At 42.8% G+C, this 20,361-nt stretch overlaps 1 protein-coding gene across 9 annotated transcripts in view; it reads right to left on the bottom strand.

Annotated features, from left to right (window-relative positions):
• Positions 1-20,361, bottom strand: part of CACNA1D (calcium voltage-gated channel subunit alpha1 D) — a 252,174-nt gene that overhangs the window by 103,626 nt on the left and 128,187 nt on the right. For all 9 annotated transcript variants that reach the window (XM_075287149.1, XM_075287141.1, XM_075287143.1 and 6 more), the window contains 2 exons: positions 1,025-1,112; positions 266-292 (listed from right to left, as the gene is read on the bottom strand). In XM_075287149.1, coding sequence (XP_075143250.1) covers positions 266-292; positions 1,025-1,112 — 115 coding nt within the window. The remainder of the gene's footprint in view (positions 1-265; positions 293-1,024; positions 1,113-20,361) is intronic.

Genomic DNA, 20,361 nt, shown 5'->3' with positions numbered 1-20,361 from the left:
CATTGGTCTGTACAACTCATATGAAAACATAATACAATATGTGATACAGCCTGAATAACAAGGGTTAAAACCAAGCTGTATCACCCTGTACTGAGGCTGTGCCTCTGCCAATCCACATGCACAGTGTGAACAGTAGCCAATTCCTTCCCCTGGTGAACAGCACAAGGTAGAGTTCAAAAATAAAACTAACACAAAAAAATTGCAGAAGATCAAACTAAGAGATAAAACTTCAAGCAAGAAAAGGTGTGCGTCTCGCCAAACATACCTGAATTTAGACTTGGAAATGGACTGACTGCAATAAAAGAAATAAAAGAGGATTGTTAGCAGTATGCCAGAGGGAACCTACACACATTAAAGTTGAATATGAACAGACCCCAGGGATACCGTCAGGTATGGCACAGCAGCGCTCCTTGTAAACTAAACAATCTGGCTATAAAAGAGTCGAAATGTTACCCGAACAAGGACAATAAAGACTGAAATAAGAAATTGATGGGAGGTATAATTGTATACATTGTGGTTTTCTGAAGTGGACAGAGACAATATAAATTAATATATATAAAAAAGAATAAAAAACAAACCAGCCTTACATATTAAAACTATTCTGCCCCATAGCAACCAGCTATAAGCTCATTATTTGAACTACACAGACTCTGGTGGTGTATGGGCTGAAGTCAGGACTTCCTAAACTTACCACATACTACCGCAGCACCCGCTATTCCTAAACTTACCACATACTACCGCAGCACCCGCTATTCCTAAACTTACCACATACTCCCGCAGCACCCATTATTCCTAAACTTACCACATACTACCGCAGCACCCGCTATACCTAAACTTACCACATACTACCACAGCACCCACTATTACTAAACTTACCACATACTACCACAGCACCCACTATTACTAAACTTACCACATACTAGTAGAGCACTTGCTATTAATAAACTTACCACATACTACCGCAACATCAGCTATTCCTAAACTTACCACATACTCCCGCAGCACCCGCTATTCCTAAACTTACCACATACTACCGCAGCACCCTGCATTCTCTCCATCTGCACCAGCATTTTCAGTGTTTACTGATTCTGTCTCGCTTGTTGGCATACTCGCTGTGGAAAAAGAAACATGTTTTTAATTTCCAGCGATGGGTACATGACATAATCCTCCTGTAGATTAGATCCGTGTATCAGGGCCCAGCAGATATACTGCACGACTCCTTTTTATTAGGAGTTTATGTATAAACTGGCTCTAAAACAACATATTGAAGTAAATTTGATGTCATTCTCGCGGGACACATAGCTACATTATTGGGCAATATCTGCTTGCAGAAAAATGGATTGTTTCATAACTCAGTTGTTCTTTCTGCTGCAGGAAATGAAGGATAACTATTTTATGGGATTTTTTTTCTATTTAGTAGTTAATTTAAAAGTCTAGTCGTGTCATTTGGTTTAATTAAAATGTCAATCACTACCAGTCCAAGCAATGATAATGTCTATGTGTTAAGTATATGGCTCCAGGTATCTGTCAATAACGTAAACTACTCATGCTCCTGCTCATATCAATCCCTATATACCCAGTATATAAAACACTGCAAACCACACAACACAGCACAGTAAACAGGGGAGCCCCAGGATAGAGAGGTCCCGGCCCTGCTTGACCCATCCTCTTTACCTCTGGGTGTCAAAAACCCATATAGGGGCCTACATTTTGCCCTGTGATGGATAGAACAATAGCAAAGTCATTCAATGTTAGTAGCTGATGACGGAGCTTGCTTACCTTTTCCCACCTTCGACTTCCAAGCAGCTCAGATGAGGAGTTCATGAACTAAACTGAATCCCAGATTTGGTGAATCTCCAAGACATTCAACCAATCTATTTTATCAATCATTGCAATCCAAATGATAAAAAAAATCCTTGATGTCTAAACCATGACTTGCACCAAATCCAACGCTACACATGATGTATTTCAACTGCAGTGTATTGATCAGACTGAACAAACAATAGAGTTAAGGCCCTATTAGATGAGGGTATCGTCTCTGTCTCTGAGGTCCACAGGGGGTCCCAAATGATGGAGAGCTGCACCTCTTACATTTGACATGGTTTCCCCCCCCCCCCCCGTCCCCAACCCCCCCTCCCCCTGCACAAACCATATTCCTGCATACAGTATTACGCCCCATAGTGGCCCCTGCACACACACTATTATGCCCCATAGTGGCCCCTGCACACGCAGGATTATGCCCCATAGTGGCCCCTGCACACAGTATTATGCCCCATAGTGGCCCCTGTACACATAGTATTATGCCCCATAGTGGCCGCTGCACACAAAGTATTATACCCCATAGTTGTCCCTGCACACAGTATTATGCCCCATAGTGGCCCCTGCACACAGTATTATGCCTCATAGTGGCCCCTGCACACAGTATTATCCCCCATAGTGGCCCCTACACACAGTATTATGCCTCATAGTGGCCCCTGCACACAGTATTATCCCCCATAGTGACCCCTGCACACACAGTATTATGCCTCATAGTGGCCCCTGCACACAGTATTATCCCCCATAGTGACCCCTGCACACACAGTATTATGCCTCATAGTGGCCCCTGCACACAGTATTATCCCCCATAGTGACCCCTGCACACACAGAATTATGCCCCATAGTGGCCCCTGCACACAAAGTATTATACCCCATAGTTGTCCCTGCACACAGTATTATGCCCCATAGTGGCCCCTGCACACACTGTATTATGTCTCATAGTGGCCCCTGCACACAGTATTATGCCCCATAGTGGCCCCTGCATACACTGTATTATGCCCCATAATGGCCCCTGCACACACAGTATTATGCCCCATAGTGACCCCTGCACACACAGTATTATGCCCCATAGTGGCCCATGCACAAATTTTTTCAAGTCATTTTCTTAATGATTTCATAATAGGAGAAAAAAAATGGCAAAAACAAAAAATCTGCTAAGCTGTGTGAATAATAAATGGCAAGTAAAAAATAGGTCATATAAAGTGCAAAGCAATAAGAGTTTTAATGGATTTTTTTTCCAAGAAAAAAAAATTCCACATGTTCCATTCTACTGTATGGGTGAAGGTGACGATAGGGATAGATTATTATGGTATTGCAGTTGGAATAGAGTCTGGTTAGGGGAACACTAGGGAATAATTGGTTATTTCAGTTGCTGTAGCTTGCCGCTACCACGAACCCGTCCCCCAAAACCCCAAAGAAACACAAAAACAGCGCTGCTGATGCAATTTCATTGCAAGTAAACAAGACAAGGTTTCTGTACTGGCAGCAATCTTACAATATACCAGCTTGAAGGATTAGGGGTTTTAGAGATTTAGGGGAAAAATAATACTATTTTACTAAGCCTATTTGGCAACATTCCTGGCAGCGTGAGATGTGTGACAAGTTTCTAAGTTTTATCTCAGCCTGGAGACTGATGATACGCTTATAGTGCAGGGTACGTATAACATAGGGCACAGGATCCTGTATCATACAATACATGGCTATTCGGCTCAGTCACTACCAACTAGGACAGGACCTTTTGCAGATTTTAGTAGACAATTTTGATGGTCAACAGTCCCTGACATTGCTCTCTGAATGATCCCGCTTTAAGGTAGTTTTAAGAATACTTTCGGAAGTTTAAGGCTGGGTTCACACTACCGCGGATGGCCGCCCCCAGGTTTCTGTCTTAAATCCAGAGGAAACTGGAAAGGGGACAGCGGTCAGTTTTAAGACTCATTCATCTGAATGGGTTTTTAAAGGTGACTTCGGTGTCTGTATGCGGCCTCTCCGCCTGGAAGCCATTTTTTTTTTTTGCACGGACACAAATTCATGCATGTAGAACTAAGCCCAGATCTTCTGTAGACTGTAGGCTCGCTCCAATCCTTCTGTCTCTTCATCACAAAATCAGCTATTGAACACAAGTGAGAGCTAATGGGTACAAGATGTCACCCCTGTGCTCCTCTCTCTTTCCATATCTGAAGTGGTTTGTGAAATGACAATTAGCAAAGGGAAATGGGAAATGACTTCCTATTACATTAGATTGTACTGACAAATATTGGCTCGGCTTCTACAATGGCAGCCTGTGCTAGGTGGAGGTGTGCCAGGTATGTAGATGAATGGGACGTCATGCCAGCAGCCAGTGCTGACTCATTTACAAGGCTGTATTTGTGGCCCTTGCCAGTATAAACAGTAACAGGCGGATTCACTTCTTCATAGTTTCTGAAAACCCATAAATATACCAATGGGATAAAGGCTGCAAATGAGCCCTAACATAAGATATCAGACATTACTACCCATTAGGGCTTTCCTCTGTTCAGCGGCTACCCAGGGATTTGTTTTTCGATCACAGACTATCTACTTTTATGTGTCTGGTTGTTCCTGATAGACTTTTCTTCTGGGTACCAAGTGTCCAATAAAACACTAAATATCCAAGATACCTCCATAAACCCAGAAGTCAACCCAGGAGAAAATCCAAAACTAAAATGTAAAGCACAGGAGTGAACTGAGTTGTATCAAATGTAAGGGAGTGATCATTGCCTAGCATATAGGTATCCAGATACGACTCATTCCCAAACAGCAGATTTTGAGGGGTGATGGTAGGCTTGGTGGTTGATGGTGCAATAACTGTGCACAGCCAAAACCCTGTCCACTTGCAGTGTCCAATGGCATCTTACCAGTCTGCTGCAATACTCTGTCAGGACCTTTTTGCACCTGCAACAGAAGCTTCTAGTGTAGGACAGACCCAGTGCAAGGAGTACAAGGAGATCTGCCGGTGGGCTAAGACTCTCACACAATAAAAGTCCAGCAGAAGGATGCTATGCTGTATTAGGGGGTTTTGGAGATTGGGCCCATCATTTACAGCTGCAAGTCCATTTTATTTAACGGTTGGCAATCTTAATTATTGCACAGCATGAATATCACTTTGACTTTTTGATCTTTTTCATTAAAATCAGCATGCCGTGCAAAAAAAGTTACCTACCTAGATGTACTGTGACATCACTGTATGTATTATCTCTGTACTGTGACATCACTGTGTGTATTATCTCTGTACTGTGACATCACAATGTATATTATTTCTGTACTGTGACATCACTGTGTGTATTATCCCTGTACTGTGACATCACTGTGTGTATTATCCCTGTACTGTGACATCACTGTGTGTATTATCCCTGTACTGTGACATCACTGTGTATTATCTTTGTACTGTGACATCACAATGTATATTATTTCTGTACTGTGACATCACTATGCATATTATCCCTGTACCGTGACATCACTGTGTGTATTATCCCTGTACTGTGACATCACTGTGTGTATTATCCCTGTACTGTGACATCACAATGTATATTATTTCTGTACTGTGACATCACAATGTATATTATCCCTGTACTGTGACATCACTGTGTATTATCTCTGTACTGTGACATCACAATGTATATTATTTCTGTACTGTGACATCACTATGCATATTATCCCTGTACCGTGACATCACTGTGTGTATTATCCCTGTACTGTGACATCACTGTGTGTATTATCCCTGTACTGTGACATCACTGTGTATTATCTTTGTACTGTGACATCACAATGTATATTATTTCTGTACTGTGACATCACTATGCATATTATCCCTGTACCGTGACATCACTGTGTATATTATCCCTGTACTGTGACATCACTGTGTGTATTATCCCTGTACTGTGACATCACTGTGTGTATTATCCCTGTACTGTGACATCACTGTGTATTATCTTTGTACTGTGACATCACAATGTATATTATTTCTGTACTGTGACATCACAATGTATATTATCCCTGTACTGTGACATCACTGTGTATTATCTCTGTACTGTGACATCACAATGTATATTATCCCTGTACTGTGACATCATTGTGTATATCATTCCTGTACTGTGATATCACTGTGTGTATTATCCCTGTACTGTGACATCACTGTGTGTATTATCCCTGTACCGTGACATCACTGTGTATTATCCCTGTACTGTGACATCACTGTGTGTATTATCTCTGTACTGTGACATCACGATGTGTATTATCTCTGTACTGTGACATCACTGTGTGTATTATCCCTGTACTGTGACATCACTGTATGTATTATCCCTGTACTGTGACATCACTGTGTGTATTATCCCTGTACTGTGACATCACTGTGTATTATCTCTGTACTGTGACATCACAATGTATATTATTTCTGTACTGTGACATCACTGTGTGTATTATCCCTGTACCGTGACATCACTGTGTGTATTATCCCTGTACTGTGACATCACTGTGTATTATCTTTGTACTGTGACATCACAATGTATATTATTTCTGTACTGTGACATCACTATGCATATTATCCCTGTACCGTGACATCACTGTGTATATTATCCCTGTACTGTGACATCACTGTGTGTATTATCCCTGTACTGTGACATCACTGTGTGTATTATCCCTGTACTGTGACATCACTGTGTATTATCTTTGTACTGTGACATCACAATGTATATTATTTCTGTACTGTGACATCACTATGCATATTATCCCTGTACCGTGACATCACTGTGTGTATTATCCCTGTACTGTGACATCACTGTGTGTATTATCCCTGTACTGTGACATCACAATGTATATTATTTCTGTACTGTGACATCACAATGTATATTATCCCTGTACTGTGACATCACTGTGTATTATCTCTGTACTGTGACATCACAATGTATATTATCCCTGTACTGTGACATCATTGTGTATATCATTCCTGTACTGTGATATCACTGTGTGTATTATCCCTGTACTGTGACATCACTGTGTGTATTATCCCTGTACCGTGACATCACTGTGTATTATCCCTGTATTGTGACATCACAGTGTGTATTATCTCTGTACTGTGACATCACGATGTGTATTATCTCTGTACTGTGACATCACTGTGTGTATTATCCCTGTACTGTGACATCACTGTATGTATTATCCCTGTACTGTGACATCACTGTGTGTATTATCCCTGTACTGTGACATCACTGTGTATTATCTCTGTACTGTGACATCACAATGTATATTATTTCTGTACTGTGACATCACTATGCATATTATCCCTGTACCGTGACATCACTGTGTGTATTATCCCTGTACTGTGACATCACTGTGTGTATTATCCCTGTACTGTGACATCACTGTGTATTATCTTTGTACTGTGACATCACAATGTATATTATTTCTGTACTGTGACATCACTATGCATATTATCCCTGTACCGTGACATCACTGTGTGTATTATCCCTGTACTGTGACATCACTGTGTGTATTATCCCTGTACTGTGACATCACTGTGTATTATCTCTGTACTGTGACATCACAATGTATATTATTTCTGTACTGTGACATCACAATGTATATTATCCCTGTACTGTGACATCATTGTGTATATCATTCCTGTACTGTGATATCACTGTGTGTATTATCCCTGTACCGTGACCTCACTGTGTATTATCCCTGTATTGTGACATCACAGTGTGTATTATCTCTGTACTGTGACATCACTGTGTATTATCTCTGTACTGTGACATCACTGTGTGTATTATCCCTGTACTGTGACATCACTGTGTGTATTATCCCTGTACTGTGACATCACAATGTATATTATCCCTGTACTGTGACATCATTGTGTATATCATTCCTGTACTGTGATATCACTGTGTGTATTATCCCTGTACCGTGACATCACTGTGTATTATCCCTGTATTGTGACATCACAGTGTGTATTATCTCTGTACTGTGACATCACGATGTGTATTATCTCTGTACTGTGAAATCACTGTGTGTATTATCCCTGTACTGTGACATCACTGTGTGTATTATCCCTGTACTGTGACATCACTGTGTGTATTATCTCTGTACTGTGACATCACAATGTATATTATTTCTGTACTGTGACATCACTATGCATATTATCCCTGTACCGTGACATCACTGTGTGTATTATCCCTGTACTGTGACATCACTGTGTGTATTATCCCTGTACTGTGACATCACTGTGTGTATTATCCCTGTACTGTGACATCACTGTGTATTATCTTTGTACTGTGACATCACAATGTATATTATTTCTGTACTGTGACATCACTATGCATATTATCCCTGTACCGTGACATCACTGTGTGTATTATCCCTGTACCGTGACATCACTGTATGTATTATCCCTGTACTGTGACATCACTGTGTGTATTATCCCTGTATTGTGACATCACTGTGTATTATCTCTGTACTGTGACATCACAATGTATATTATTTCTGTACTGTGACATCACTATGCATATTATCCCTGTACCGTGACATCACTGTGTGTATTATCCCTGTACTGTGACATCACTGTGTGTATTATCCCTGTACTGTGACATCACTGTGTATTATCTTTGTACTGTGACATCACAATGTATATTATTTCTGTACTGTGACATCACTATGCATATTATCCCTGTACCGTGACATCACTGTGTATATTATCCCTGTACTGTGACATCACTGTGTGTATTATCCCTGTACTGTGACATCACTGTGTGTATTATCCCTGTACTGTGACATCACTGTGTATTATCTTTGTACTGTGACATCACAATGTATATTATTTCTGTACTGTGACATCACTATGCATATTATCCCTGTACCGTGACATCACTGTGTGTATTATCCCTGTACTGTGACATCACTGTGTGTATTATCCCTGTACTGTGACATCACAATGTATATTATTTCTGTACTGTGACATCACAATGTATATTATCCCTGTACTGTGACATCACTGTGTATTATCTCTGTACTGTGACATCACAATGTATATTATCCCTGTACTGTGACATCATTGTGTATATCATTCCTGTACTGTGATATCACTGTGTGTATTATCCCTGTACTGTGACATCACTGTGTGTATTATCCCTGTATTGTGACATCACTGTGTATTATCCCTGTATTGTGACATCACAGTGTGTATTATCTCTGTACTGTGACATCACGATGTGTATTATCTCTGTACTGTGACATCACTGTGTGTATTATCCCTGTACTGTGACATCACTGTGTGTATTATCCCTGTACTGTGACATCACTGTGTGTATTATCCCTGTACTGTGACATCACTGTGTGTATTATCTCTGTACTGTGACATCACAATGTATATTATTTCTGTACTGTGACATCACTATGCATATTATCCCTGTACCGTGACATCACTGTGTGTATTATCCCTGTACTGTGACATCACTGTGTGTATTATCCCTGTACTGTGACATCACTGTGTATTATCTTTGTACTGTGACATCACAATGTATATTATTTCTGTACTGTGACATCACTATGCATATTATCCCTGTACTGTGACATCACTGTGTGTATTATCCCTGTACTGTGACATCACTGTGTATTATCTCTGTACTGTGACATCACAATGTATATTATTTCTGTACTGTGACATCACAATGTATATTATCCCTGTATTGTGACATCATTGTGTATATCATTCCTGTACTGTGATATCACTGTGTGTATTATCCCTGTACCGTGACATCACTGTGTATTATCCCTGTATTGTGACATCACAGTGTGTATTATCTCTGTACTGTGACATCACTGTGTATTATCTCTGTACTGTGACATCACTGTGTGTATTATCCCTGTACTGTGACATCACTGTGTGTATTATCCCTGTACTGTGACATCACAATGTATATTATCCCTGTACTGTGACATCATTGTGTATATCATTCCTGTACTGTGATATCACTGTGTGTATTTTCCCTGTACCGTGACATCACTGTGTATTATCCCTGTACTGTGACATCACTGTGTGTATTATCCCTGTACTGTGACATCACTGTGTATTATCTTTGTACTGTGACATCACAATGTATATTATTTCTGTACTGTGACATCACTATGCATATTATCCCTGTACCGTGACATCACTGTGTGTATTATCCCTGTACTGTGACATCACTGTGTGTATTATCCCTGTACTGTGACATCACTGTGTATTATCTCTGTACTGTGACATCACAATGTATATTATTTCTGTACTGTGACATCACAATGTATATTATCCCTGTACTGTGACATCATTGTGTATATCATTCCTGTACTGTGATATCACTGTGTGTATTATCCCTGTACCGTGACATCACTGTGTATTATCCCTGTATTGTGACATCACAGTGTGTATTATCTCTGTACTGTGACATCACTGTGTATTATCTCTGTACTGTGACATCACTGTGTGTATTATCCCTGTACTGTGACATCACTGTGTGTATTATCCCTGTACTGTGACATCACAATGTATATTATCCCTGTACTGTGACATCATTGTGTATATCATTCCTGTACTGTGATATCACTGTGTGTATTATCCCTGTACCGTGACATCACTGTGTATTATCCCTGTACTGTGACATCACTGTGTGTATTATCCCTGTACTGTGAAATCACTGTGTGTATTATCCCTGTACTGTGACATCACTGTATGTATTATCCCTGTACTGTGACATCACTGTGTGTATTATCCCTGTACTGTGACATCACAGTGTGTATTATCTCTGTACTGTGACATCACAATGTATATTATTTCTGTACTGTGACATCACAATGTATATGATCTCTGTGCTGTGGCAGCCCTGTCTATTATCACTGTCACAGTAAAGAGGAAATAGACATTGATGTCACAGTACAGAGATAATAAATACATTGATGTCACAGTACATGGATAATATACACATATTATCTCTGTACTGTGACATCACTGTGTATATTATCCCTGTATTGTGACATCACTATGTGTATTATCCCTGTACTGTGACATCACTGTGTGTATTATCCCTGTACTGTGACATCACTGTGTATATTATATATATACTGTGACATCACTACGTGTATTATCCCTGTACGGTGATATCAATATATTTATTATTCCTATATCACTGTGTGGTTTATTTAAGTGCATTGGGGGACCAAATAATCTAAACCTGTGTTTTCCCTATTATCTTGCACTTAGGCCCTGGAGCTTACACGTCTGCCTCTGTATATGTGTGTAGGGTGAGTACATCTCTCTCTGGCCATAGGATTTTGGACGCAATGTTTTCTTCAGTGTACGTGACATTTGCGCGCTGTAATGTAATGCATCAGATACTACAAGTACATTCAGTGCCATTTTTTTTAGGCTTGGAAATTCAAGATGTTTGGACTACAAGTAAGTGGGTCAGACATGTCAGCTAGAGCTAAGCTCTTCTTGTGGTTTAGCGAAACTGACTCATGCTGATCGAGTGCCATTGGCTTTCATATATTCTGCAGCCACAGCAGCAGACAAAATGGTGTCTGCCCTAATATACCGACCATGTTAGTTTGACAAGTATAATCCATATATATAAGTTAATTGTAAAAACAGTAAAACTCCCAGCATGCAATAGAGCAATAATAAAACATGCACAGCACAGCACACAGCAGCCTGGTCACCGCACACCCATGTTTACCATGTTTATTTTTACGCTTAAAGCACTTAAACCACCCTTTCTTCTTCTCTCCCAGCAAATCCTCCAGCGTCACCCCTTTATATCAGAAATATAGTTTTGTTATTAGCACAGCAGGTGGCAGTAGTGTTCATGCACACAGTGACACATGAATATGAAATGGCACACTTCATCTAAGTAAGTCGAGACAGTCTCAGCTGATGGCGCTGCAAATGTTATTCGCGGGAGGCTTCATGCAGCTGTTTATAGTACACAAATGAATGGGCTATTAATGAACGGAGTCAAAGCAATTAATGCGAGATGTTAAGTGGGAACATGAAGTCAAGGCAGCCATCAGAGGTAACAATACGGTGCAGAGCCCAACCGCTAAGACTCTATTCAGATCACGATCTGTTTAACGGATGCGAAAAACAGACGAAAATGGATGCAAATGGCTCAGCTTACATAGAAAGTAGAGATGAGCGAACAGTGTTCTATCGAACACATGTTCGATCGGATATCAGGGTGTTCGCCATGTTCGAATCGAATCGAACACCACGTGGTAAAGTGCGCCAAAATTCGATTCCCCTCCCACCTTCCCTGGCGCCTTTTTTGCACCAATAACAGCGCAGGGGAGGTGGGACAGGAACTACGACACTGGGGGCATTGAAAAAAATTGGAAAAAGTCATTGGCTGCCGAAATCAGGTGACCTCCATTTTAGACGAATAGTGGATTTCAAATCCGGGTCATATGAGAATGTGAACTTTGTGACTATGAGACAGGGATAGCTGTACAGGCAGGGATAGCTAGGGATAACCTTTATTTAGGGGGGAATGTTATTAAAAATAACTTTTTGGGGCTCTATCGGGTGTGTAATTGTGATTTTTGTGAGATAAACTTTTTCCCATAGGGATGCATTGGCCAGCGCTGATTGGCCGAATTCCGTACTCTGGCCAATCAGTGCTGGCCAATGCATTCTATTAGCTTGATGAAGCAGAGTGTGCACAAGGGTTCAAGCGCACCCTCGGCTCTGATGTAGCAGAGCCGAGGCTGCACAAGGGTTCAAGCGCACCCTCGGCTCTGATGTAGGAGAGCCGAGGGTGCACTTGAACCCTTGTGCACCCTCAGCTCTGCTACATCAGAGCCGAGGGTGCGCTTGAACCCTTGTGCACACTCTGCTTCATCAAGCTAATAGAATGCATTGGCCAGCGCTGATTGGCCAATGTATTCTATTAGCCTGATGAAGTAGAGCTGAATGTGTGTGCTAAGCACACACATTCAGCTCTACTTCATCGGGCTAATAGAATGCATTGGCCAGCGCTGATTGGCCAGAGTACGGAACTCGACCAATCAGCGCTGGCTCTGCTGGAGGAGGCGGAGTCTAAGATCGCTCCACACCAGTCTCCATTCAGGTCCGACCTTAGACTCCGCCTCCTCCGGCAGAGCCAGCGCTGATTGGCCGAAGGCTGGCCAATGCATTCCTATGCGAATGCAGAGACTTAGCAGTGCTGAGTCAGTTTTGCTCAACTACACATCTGATGCACACTCGGCACTGCTACATCAGATGTAGCAATCTGATGTAGCAGAGCCGAGGGTGCACTAGAACCCCTGTGCAAACTCAGTTCACGCTAATAGAATGCATTGGCCAGCGCTGATTGGCCAATGCATTCTATTAGCCCGATGAAGTAGAGCTGAATGTGTGTGCTAAGCACACACATTCAGCACTGCTTCATCACGCCAATACAATGCATTAGCCAGTGCTGATTGGCCAGAGTACGGAATTCGGCCAATCAGCGCTGGCTCTGCTGGAGGAGGCGGAGTCTAAGGTCGGACCTGAATGGAGACTGGTGTGGAGCGATCTTAGACTCCGCCTCCTCCAGCAGAGCCAGCGCTGATTGGTCGAGTTCCGTACTCTGGCCAATCAGCGCTGGCCAATGCATTCTATTAGCCCGATGAAGTAGAGCTGAATGTGTGTGCTTAGCACACACATTCAGCTCTACTTCATCAGGCTAATAGAATACATTGGCCAATCAGCGCTGGCCAATGCATTCTATTAGCTTGATGAAGCAGAGTGTGCACAAGGGTTCAAGCGCACCCTCGGCTCTGATGTAGCAGAGCCGAGGCTGCACAAGGGTTCAAGTGCACCCTCGGCTCTCCTACATCAGAGCCGAGGGTGCGCTTGAACCCTTGTGCAGCCTCGGCTCTGCTACATCAGAGCCGAGGGTGCGCTTGAACCCTTGTGCACACTCTGCTTCATCAAGCTAATAGAATGCATTGGCCAGCACTGATTGGCCAGAGTACGGAATTCGGCCAATCAGCGCTGGCCAATGCATTCTATTAGCCCGATGAAGTAGAGCTGAATGTGTGTGCTAAGCACACACATTCAGCACTGCTTCATCACGCCAATACAATGCATTAGCCAGTGCTGATTGGCCAGAGTACGGAATTCGGCCAATCAGCGCTGGCTCTGCTGGAGGAGGCGGAGTCTAAGATCGCTCCACACCAGTCTCCATTCAGGTCCGACCTTAGACTCCGCCTCCTCCAGCAGAGCCAGCGCTGATTGGCCGAATTCCGTACTCTGGCCAATCAGCACTGGCTAATGCATTGTATTGGCTTGATGAAGCAGTGCTGAATGTGTGTGCTTAGCACACACATTCAGCTCTACTTCATCGGGCTAATAGAATGCATTGGCCAGCGCTGATTGGCCGAATTCCGTACTCTGGCCAATCAGCACTGGCTAATGCATTGTATTGGCTTGATGAAGCAGTGCTGAATGTGTGTGCTTAGCACACACATTCAGCTCTACTTCATCGGGCTAATAGAATGCATTGGCCAGCGCTGATTGGCCGAATTCCGTACTCTGGCCAATCAGCACTGGCTAATGCATTGTATTGGCTTGATGAAGCAGTGCTGAATGTGTGTGCTTAGCACACACATTCAGCTCTACTTCATCGGGCTAATAGAATGCATTGGCCAATCAGCGCTGGCCAATGCATTCTATTAGCGTGAACTGAGTTTGCACAGGGGTTCTAGTGCACCCTCGGCTCTGCTACATCAGATTGCTACATCTGATGTAGCAGTGCCGAGTGTGCATCAGATGTGTAGTTGAGCAAAACTGACTCAGCACTGCTAAGTCTGCATTCGCATAGGAATGCATTGGCCAGCCTTCGGCCAATCAGCGCTGGCTCTGCCGGAGGAGGCGGAGTCTAAGGTCGGACCTGAATGGAGACTGGTGTGGAGCGATCTTAGACTCCGCCTCCTCCAGCAGAGCCAGCGCTGATTGGCCGAATTCCGTACTCTGGCCAATCAGCACTGGCTAATGCATTGTATTGGCTTGATGAAGCAGTGCTGAATGTGTGTGCTTAGCACACACATTCAGCTCTACTTCATCGGGCTAATAGAATGCATTGGCCAGCGCTGATTGGCCGAATTCCGTACTCTGGCCAATCAGCACTGGCTAATGCATTGTATTGGTTTGATGAAGCAGTGCTGAATGTGTGTGCTTAGCACACACATTCAGCTCTACTTCATCGGGCTAATAGAATGCATTGGCCAATCAGCGCTGGCCAATGCATTCTATTAGCGTGAACTGAGTTTGCACAGGGGTTCTAGTGCACCCTCGGCTCTGCTACATCAGATTGCTACATCTGATGTAGCAGTGCCGAGTGTGCATCAGATGTGTAGTTGAGCAAAACTGACTCAGCACTGCTAAGTCTGCATTCGCATAGGAATGCATTGGCCAGCCTTCGGCCAATCAGCGCTGGCTCTGCCGGAGGAGGCGGAGTCTAAGGTCGGACCTGAATGGAGACTGGTGTGGAGCTATCTTAGACTCCGCCTCCTCCAGCAGAGCCAGCGCTGATTGGTCGAGTTCCGTACTCTGGCCAATCAGCACTGGCCAATGCATTTCTATGGGGAAAAGTTAGCTTGCGAAAATCGCAAACTGACAGGGATTTCCATGAAATAAAGTGACTTTTATGCCCCCAGACATGCTTCCCCTGCTGTCCCAGTGTCATTCCAGGGTGTTGGTATCATTTCCTGGGGTGTCATAGTGGACTTGGTGACCCTCCAGACACGAATTTGGGTTTCCCCCTTAACGAGTTTATGTTCCCCATAGACTATAATGGGGTTCGAAACCCATTCGAACACTCGAACAGTGAGCGGCTGTTCGAATCGAATTTCGAACCTCGAACATTTTAGTGTTCGCTCATCTCTAATAGAAAGCAATGTTAAAAAAAAAACAAAAAAACATCCGTTTTGTTGAAGGAACTAAAAATGTAGTGTATCATACTTGTGTGTCCGCTCAAAAACCATGGACAGCAATGGATCTGGTTATTTATTTATTTTAACATGTCTATGCGGCAGAATCAACGCTGATAAAAAGACTTCCAGTGATTTCAATGGGTTCCGTTTTCCATGCGGAACCCATTGAACTCAATGGGAGTCTTTTTATCTGCGCTGATTCTGCCACAAGTTATCGTGGCAGAATCAGCACAAAAAAAAAAAAAAAAAAAAGGAAAATACATGAAGCGAAAATGTTGCAGTCTCAAAATTTGTTGCATTTTTGTAAATCACAACGCGACAATTATTCCTACTTTCACTATAGGTATAATAGGGACAGAAAGTCTGAAAAGTGCTGCAGGAAAAAACAAGATGTGTTTCTGCAGCGCTGGACGCTTCCTTTATATTTTCCATTCCTTCTCAATCTGCTCCTGGCTATGGCTCAAAAAAATGCAGCAAAATCTGCAAAAAAAAATAAAATAAAATAGTAATATTGCGTGTCCGCAGTAGTGTACTGCAGCCAAAAGCCACACTGGAAAAAAAGCAGTGGAAATGAATTGCAATTTTTCCCGCTGCGTTTTTCAACGTATTTTTTGCTGCATCTTTCTCAGCGTATGTCAATAGGGATGATGTGAACATTTACGCGGGGAAAATTGACATTTCAAAAACACAGCAGATTTTTTCCTGCAATGTGTAGATGGGATTAGCCAGAAGCTCATCGACTTTGCAGATACTGTAAGGCTGAGTTCACACGAGGTATTTTGGTCAGGATTTTGAGGCCGAATCTACCTCAAAATCCTGACCAAAAAGACGCCCCCATTGAAACCAATGGGAGCCAATCGGTTCTTTTTTTCTGGGAGCCATTTGTTCCGGCTCCCGGGGAAAAAAGAAGCGACGTGCTCCTTTCTCCTCCTGACTAGGCCCATTCATTTGGGCCTAATCTGGAGCGGAGTGCATGACTGGATGCCGGTGCAGTCGCAGCTACCTGTATTTTGGACCGGAACCTGAGGCGGCTTCCGTGTCAAATTCCGGTCCAAAATACCCTGAGTGAACCCGGCCTAAACCTCTACAGACTTTCTGTGAAAAGTGCTGCATTGCTGCTCCGTTTTTTTCCACAGCGCTCTTTTTGCTGTGGCCCGCTACGTGGGGCCTTAGCCAAAGACACAACTCTCTGTCCTCGGGACAAGTGAAGAAGCCATGCTCCTCTTTTACTATGCACGCCCGTTTACACAATGCATGTGAAATGTACATTAAAATCATGTCTTAGAAGACGAGGTTAAGCTCCTGAATGTGCGAGACAAGTTGTTTTTTTCCTGTGGGGAAGAATATAAGGTCAAACAATCCCAGAGGACACAGTGTCAATTAAATGAGATATGTGCAGTGATAAACCCACAGTAGCATAAGCTCATTAAAGAACTTTCTACAGCCGCGTATCAACAATCTGTAATACTCCAGTCATTATTTTCAACTAACCCACCATTATTAAACAGATAACAAATGGCCGCAATCATTTTCAGCCAGGAAACATGAGATTGGGCCTAGATTATGTGCAGCTGTTGATGTGCAGTATTAGGAGCAATGTACTGCAATATAGGATAGAGTCATATCAAGAGCTGATCCCCTGCACCCAAGTAATCCAACAGGCAAAAGAACCAAAAAAAACATCTAGATATTTTCCCATGGAACTAACGCGCTTCAGGTTTTTTGCAGCAGAAAATCTGAAGCAGAAATAAAATACTGGAAACGGCTAGAGCTGCACGCAGTATGGTCACAGCGGGTCTACCACCGCACGATCCTATTGGTCAGTTTCCACACGTTCTGCATTTGTTTGATGTGCTTCATTTGCACATTGTGTGTAGTTGATCCGTTTTTCACGCATGTGAAAAACAGGTTGGTTCATTTATTTTCCTATACTTTGCAAAGTCTCTGGGTCCATGAGAAACAACGAATAACGCAGATGGCCTCTGTGATTTTCATAAAGCCATAGACTAAAATGGAGTTTTGTGGTTCGCAAAATAGCGCCGGTCTCTGTTCTTTTTCCACGGACCAATGTCTGCACATGCCCATTAAAATCAATGGGTGGGTAGTCTGTGATTAAAATGAACAAAGCACTTGTTGTGAAATAGAAAGCTCCTATTTAGCCTCCCCTCTCCATAGACTTCATGATAAGGCTGCTTTCACATGGAGTTACGCTCTGCTCATTCATTCATTTGCCTGTATCTATTTCCCATTGTGAAAAAATGTAATAAAAACTACAGTTTTTATTAAAAAAAAAAAAAGAAAAGAAAAAAAAAAGCAATCAATGGGTTTAAAATCCTCCCATTGATTTCAATGTGTAGCGTGCGTAAAACCAGCCCACATTGAAGTCTATGGGATTCTGTTTTACAGCGGTCACTTTGACATGTGTTTACGTGTCTGAATGAGTGGAACGTAACTCCGTGTGAAAGCATCCGAACTCTGATTTTCTAGCAAGATAGATAGATAGATAGAGATTTAAAGGGGCTCTATCAGCAAAATCAAGAAAGAATGAAAGAATGTACTCTACTTACGGATCGTGCACTCTGGGCGGGCATTCAGGGTGTGTCTTCATCTTCTTCCCCGCCTCTTCTTCCTCCGATGTCTTTGGGTCCCGTCCTCCTCCGGCGCTTGCTCGCAGACACTGATAAAAAAAAAAAAATAGCTTGGGCGCATGCACAGTAGCATGCGGCTTCTACTACGGCTACTGCGCATGCGCCCAGGCTATTTTTTTTTTCAGTGTCCGCGAGCAAGCGCCGGAGGAGGACGGGACCCGAAGACATCGAAGGAAGAAGAGGCGGGGATGAAGATGAAGACACACCCTGAATGCCCGCCCAGCGTGCACAATCTGTAAGTAGAGCACATTCTTTTTTAGGGTATTATTTTAAAACAGGGGGGTAGTTTAATATAACTTTACCGATGCCTGAATAGCCTTTTTAAAGGCTATACACACATATGTGGGCTCTATCAGCATGATTTTGCTGATAGAGCCCCTTTAAGACTAAAAGGGGGAAAGGTAGGAGGAAGAAAGCCAGGTAAAGCAAGGATCACAGCTGCACCAGGCCCTCTTGGGTCCACCATGGAACTCGAACAACTAAAACAGAGGTTGCTCACAGACACCAGCGGACCCCATAATGGGGTCGGCAGTTTTCCTACTGCAAAGTGGTGGAGAGAAAAGTCCTCTATGCAGGACTTCACTCTCTACCAATTTCTGTCGGTTTCTAAGCCCAAGTATAGAAAGAGGCATTTATTCTGATAAGATATATTACAAAGCTTCTAATTTTTGCTTGCACTATAGACTTATATAAAGTCGGATGAAAAGTCGGCAACCATATACGTCTTCCCCTCCCCTCCCTTAGACCTCTATTTTAGTGATCAACCATGGGATCAATCCTATGAATGTGTTGTAACTGTTGCCATCATAATATTACTAAATTTCCTACAGGAATTTCTCCTCATGCGGAGAATGGAAGCTCTGGTCGCGGAGGACTCCCCTGACTCTTCCCGGTTTGATCGACTCTGGCGGCCCTGGGTGATCTTTCAGGAATCTTCTGCTTTCTCGTCTTTCTTTCTTGACTAGCTTCTGGTTGCTCTTTCATTTCCCTCCCCTTACTTCTTCTTGACTGCCCCCCCTCTTCTTTGTGTCTGCCTTTTCCCTCCCGTTTTGTGTTTCCGCGGCCCTTGTGGTCCTTTACATTATTGGGCCGGGGGGATCCCCCCCTGCCAATTCATACTGTTTGGGGCCTGCGCGCCTGGTTTGTCGACCCTTGTTTTTTTTCCTGTGTTTTACACTGTTCTTTTCTAAAAATCTCAATAAAACCCGATTATACATAATATGACTAGATTAAAAAAATAAATAAATATTAAAATGGACAAGAGTACCTTCATTGTCATCATCATCACCATTTTCTGCAATTCTTCTGTTTGCACCCAAACCATCTCGGGCAGCAACTGTAAATGCAAGCCTTGTTGTGTCTGCTGCTACATGGATCTTCTGACTAATCTGAATTGTATATTTTCAATAATGCAGAATAAAAATGTTAAAAGTAGCAAAAACAGCTAGCTATAATACTATAGGAAGGCGATGGCAATAATAAAGCCATTAGAGTTGTGCACATGCCCATTCCCATGGCCAGTAAAGCCCCTGCTGGCCAATTGAGCAGATTCCTGCCTGAGCTGCAGATTGTGGTCACTGTCCTGAGGTTACATCCCAGCCCTGATCCTATATTGTATCAATTATCCGGCGGCGGCTGTTACATAAGGAAAGCTGTCGTCTCTGCTGAGGTGTTTGAGTTCACAGCATGGCTTTGGCATAAATCAGGGGCTGTCTCGGTGAATGTCTGTCTCCTGCTGGGTTATGCATTAGATCAGCCTCAATGACGACTTTACAATGTATTGCTCGTGTGGCTATCCCACAGGCATATTGTGCTTGCTGCAAATTACCGCTCACTTGTCAAAATTTTTTCTACTGTACCAACTCAACCTTTTCACTGCACTTTTTCATTGCGACATCTGTAGCAAACCGCGTCATAAATATTTACAAACCCAGTGAAACAG

Source organism: Leptodactylus fuscus, chromosome 9, assembly GCF_031893055.1.
Source record: "Leptodactylus fuscus isolate aLepFus1 chromosome 9, aLepFus1.hap2, whole genome shotgun sequence".
NCBI lineage: Eukaryota > Metazoa > Chordata > Amphibia > Anura > Leptodactylidae > Leptodactylus > Leptodactylus fuscus.
This window is presented reverse-complemented; position numbering and strand designations above follow the sequence as displayed.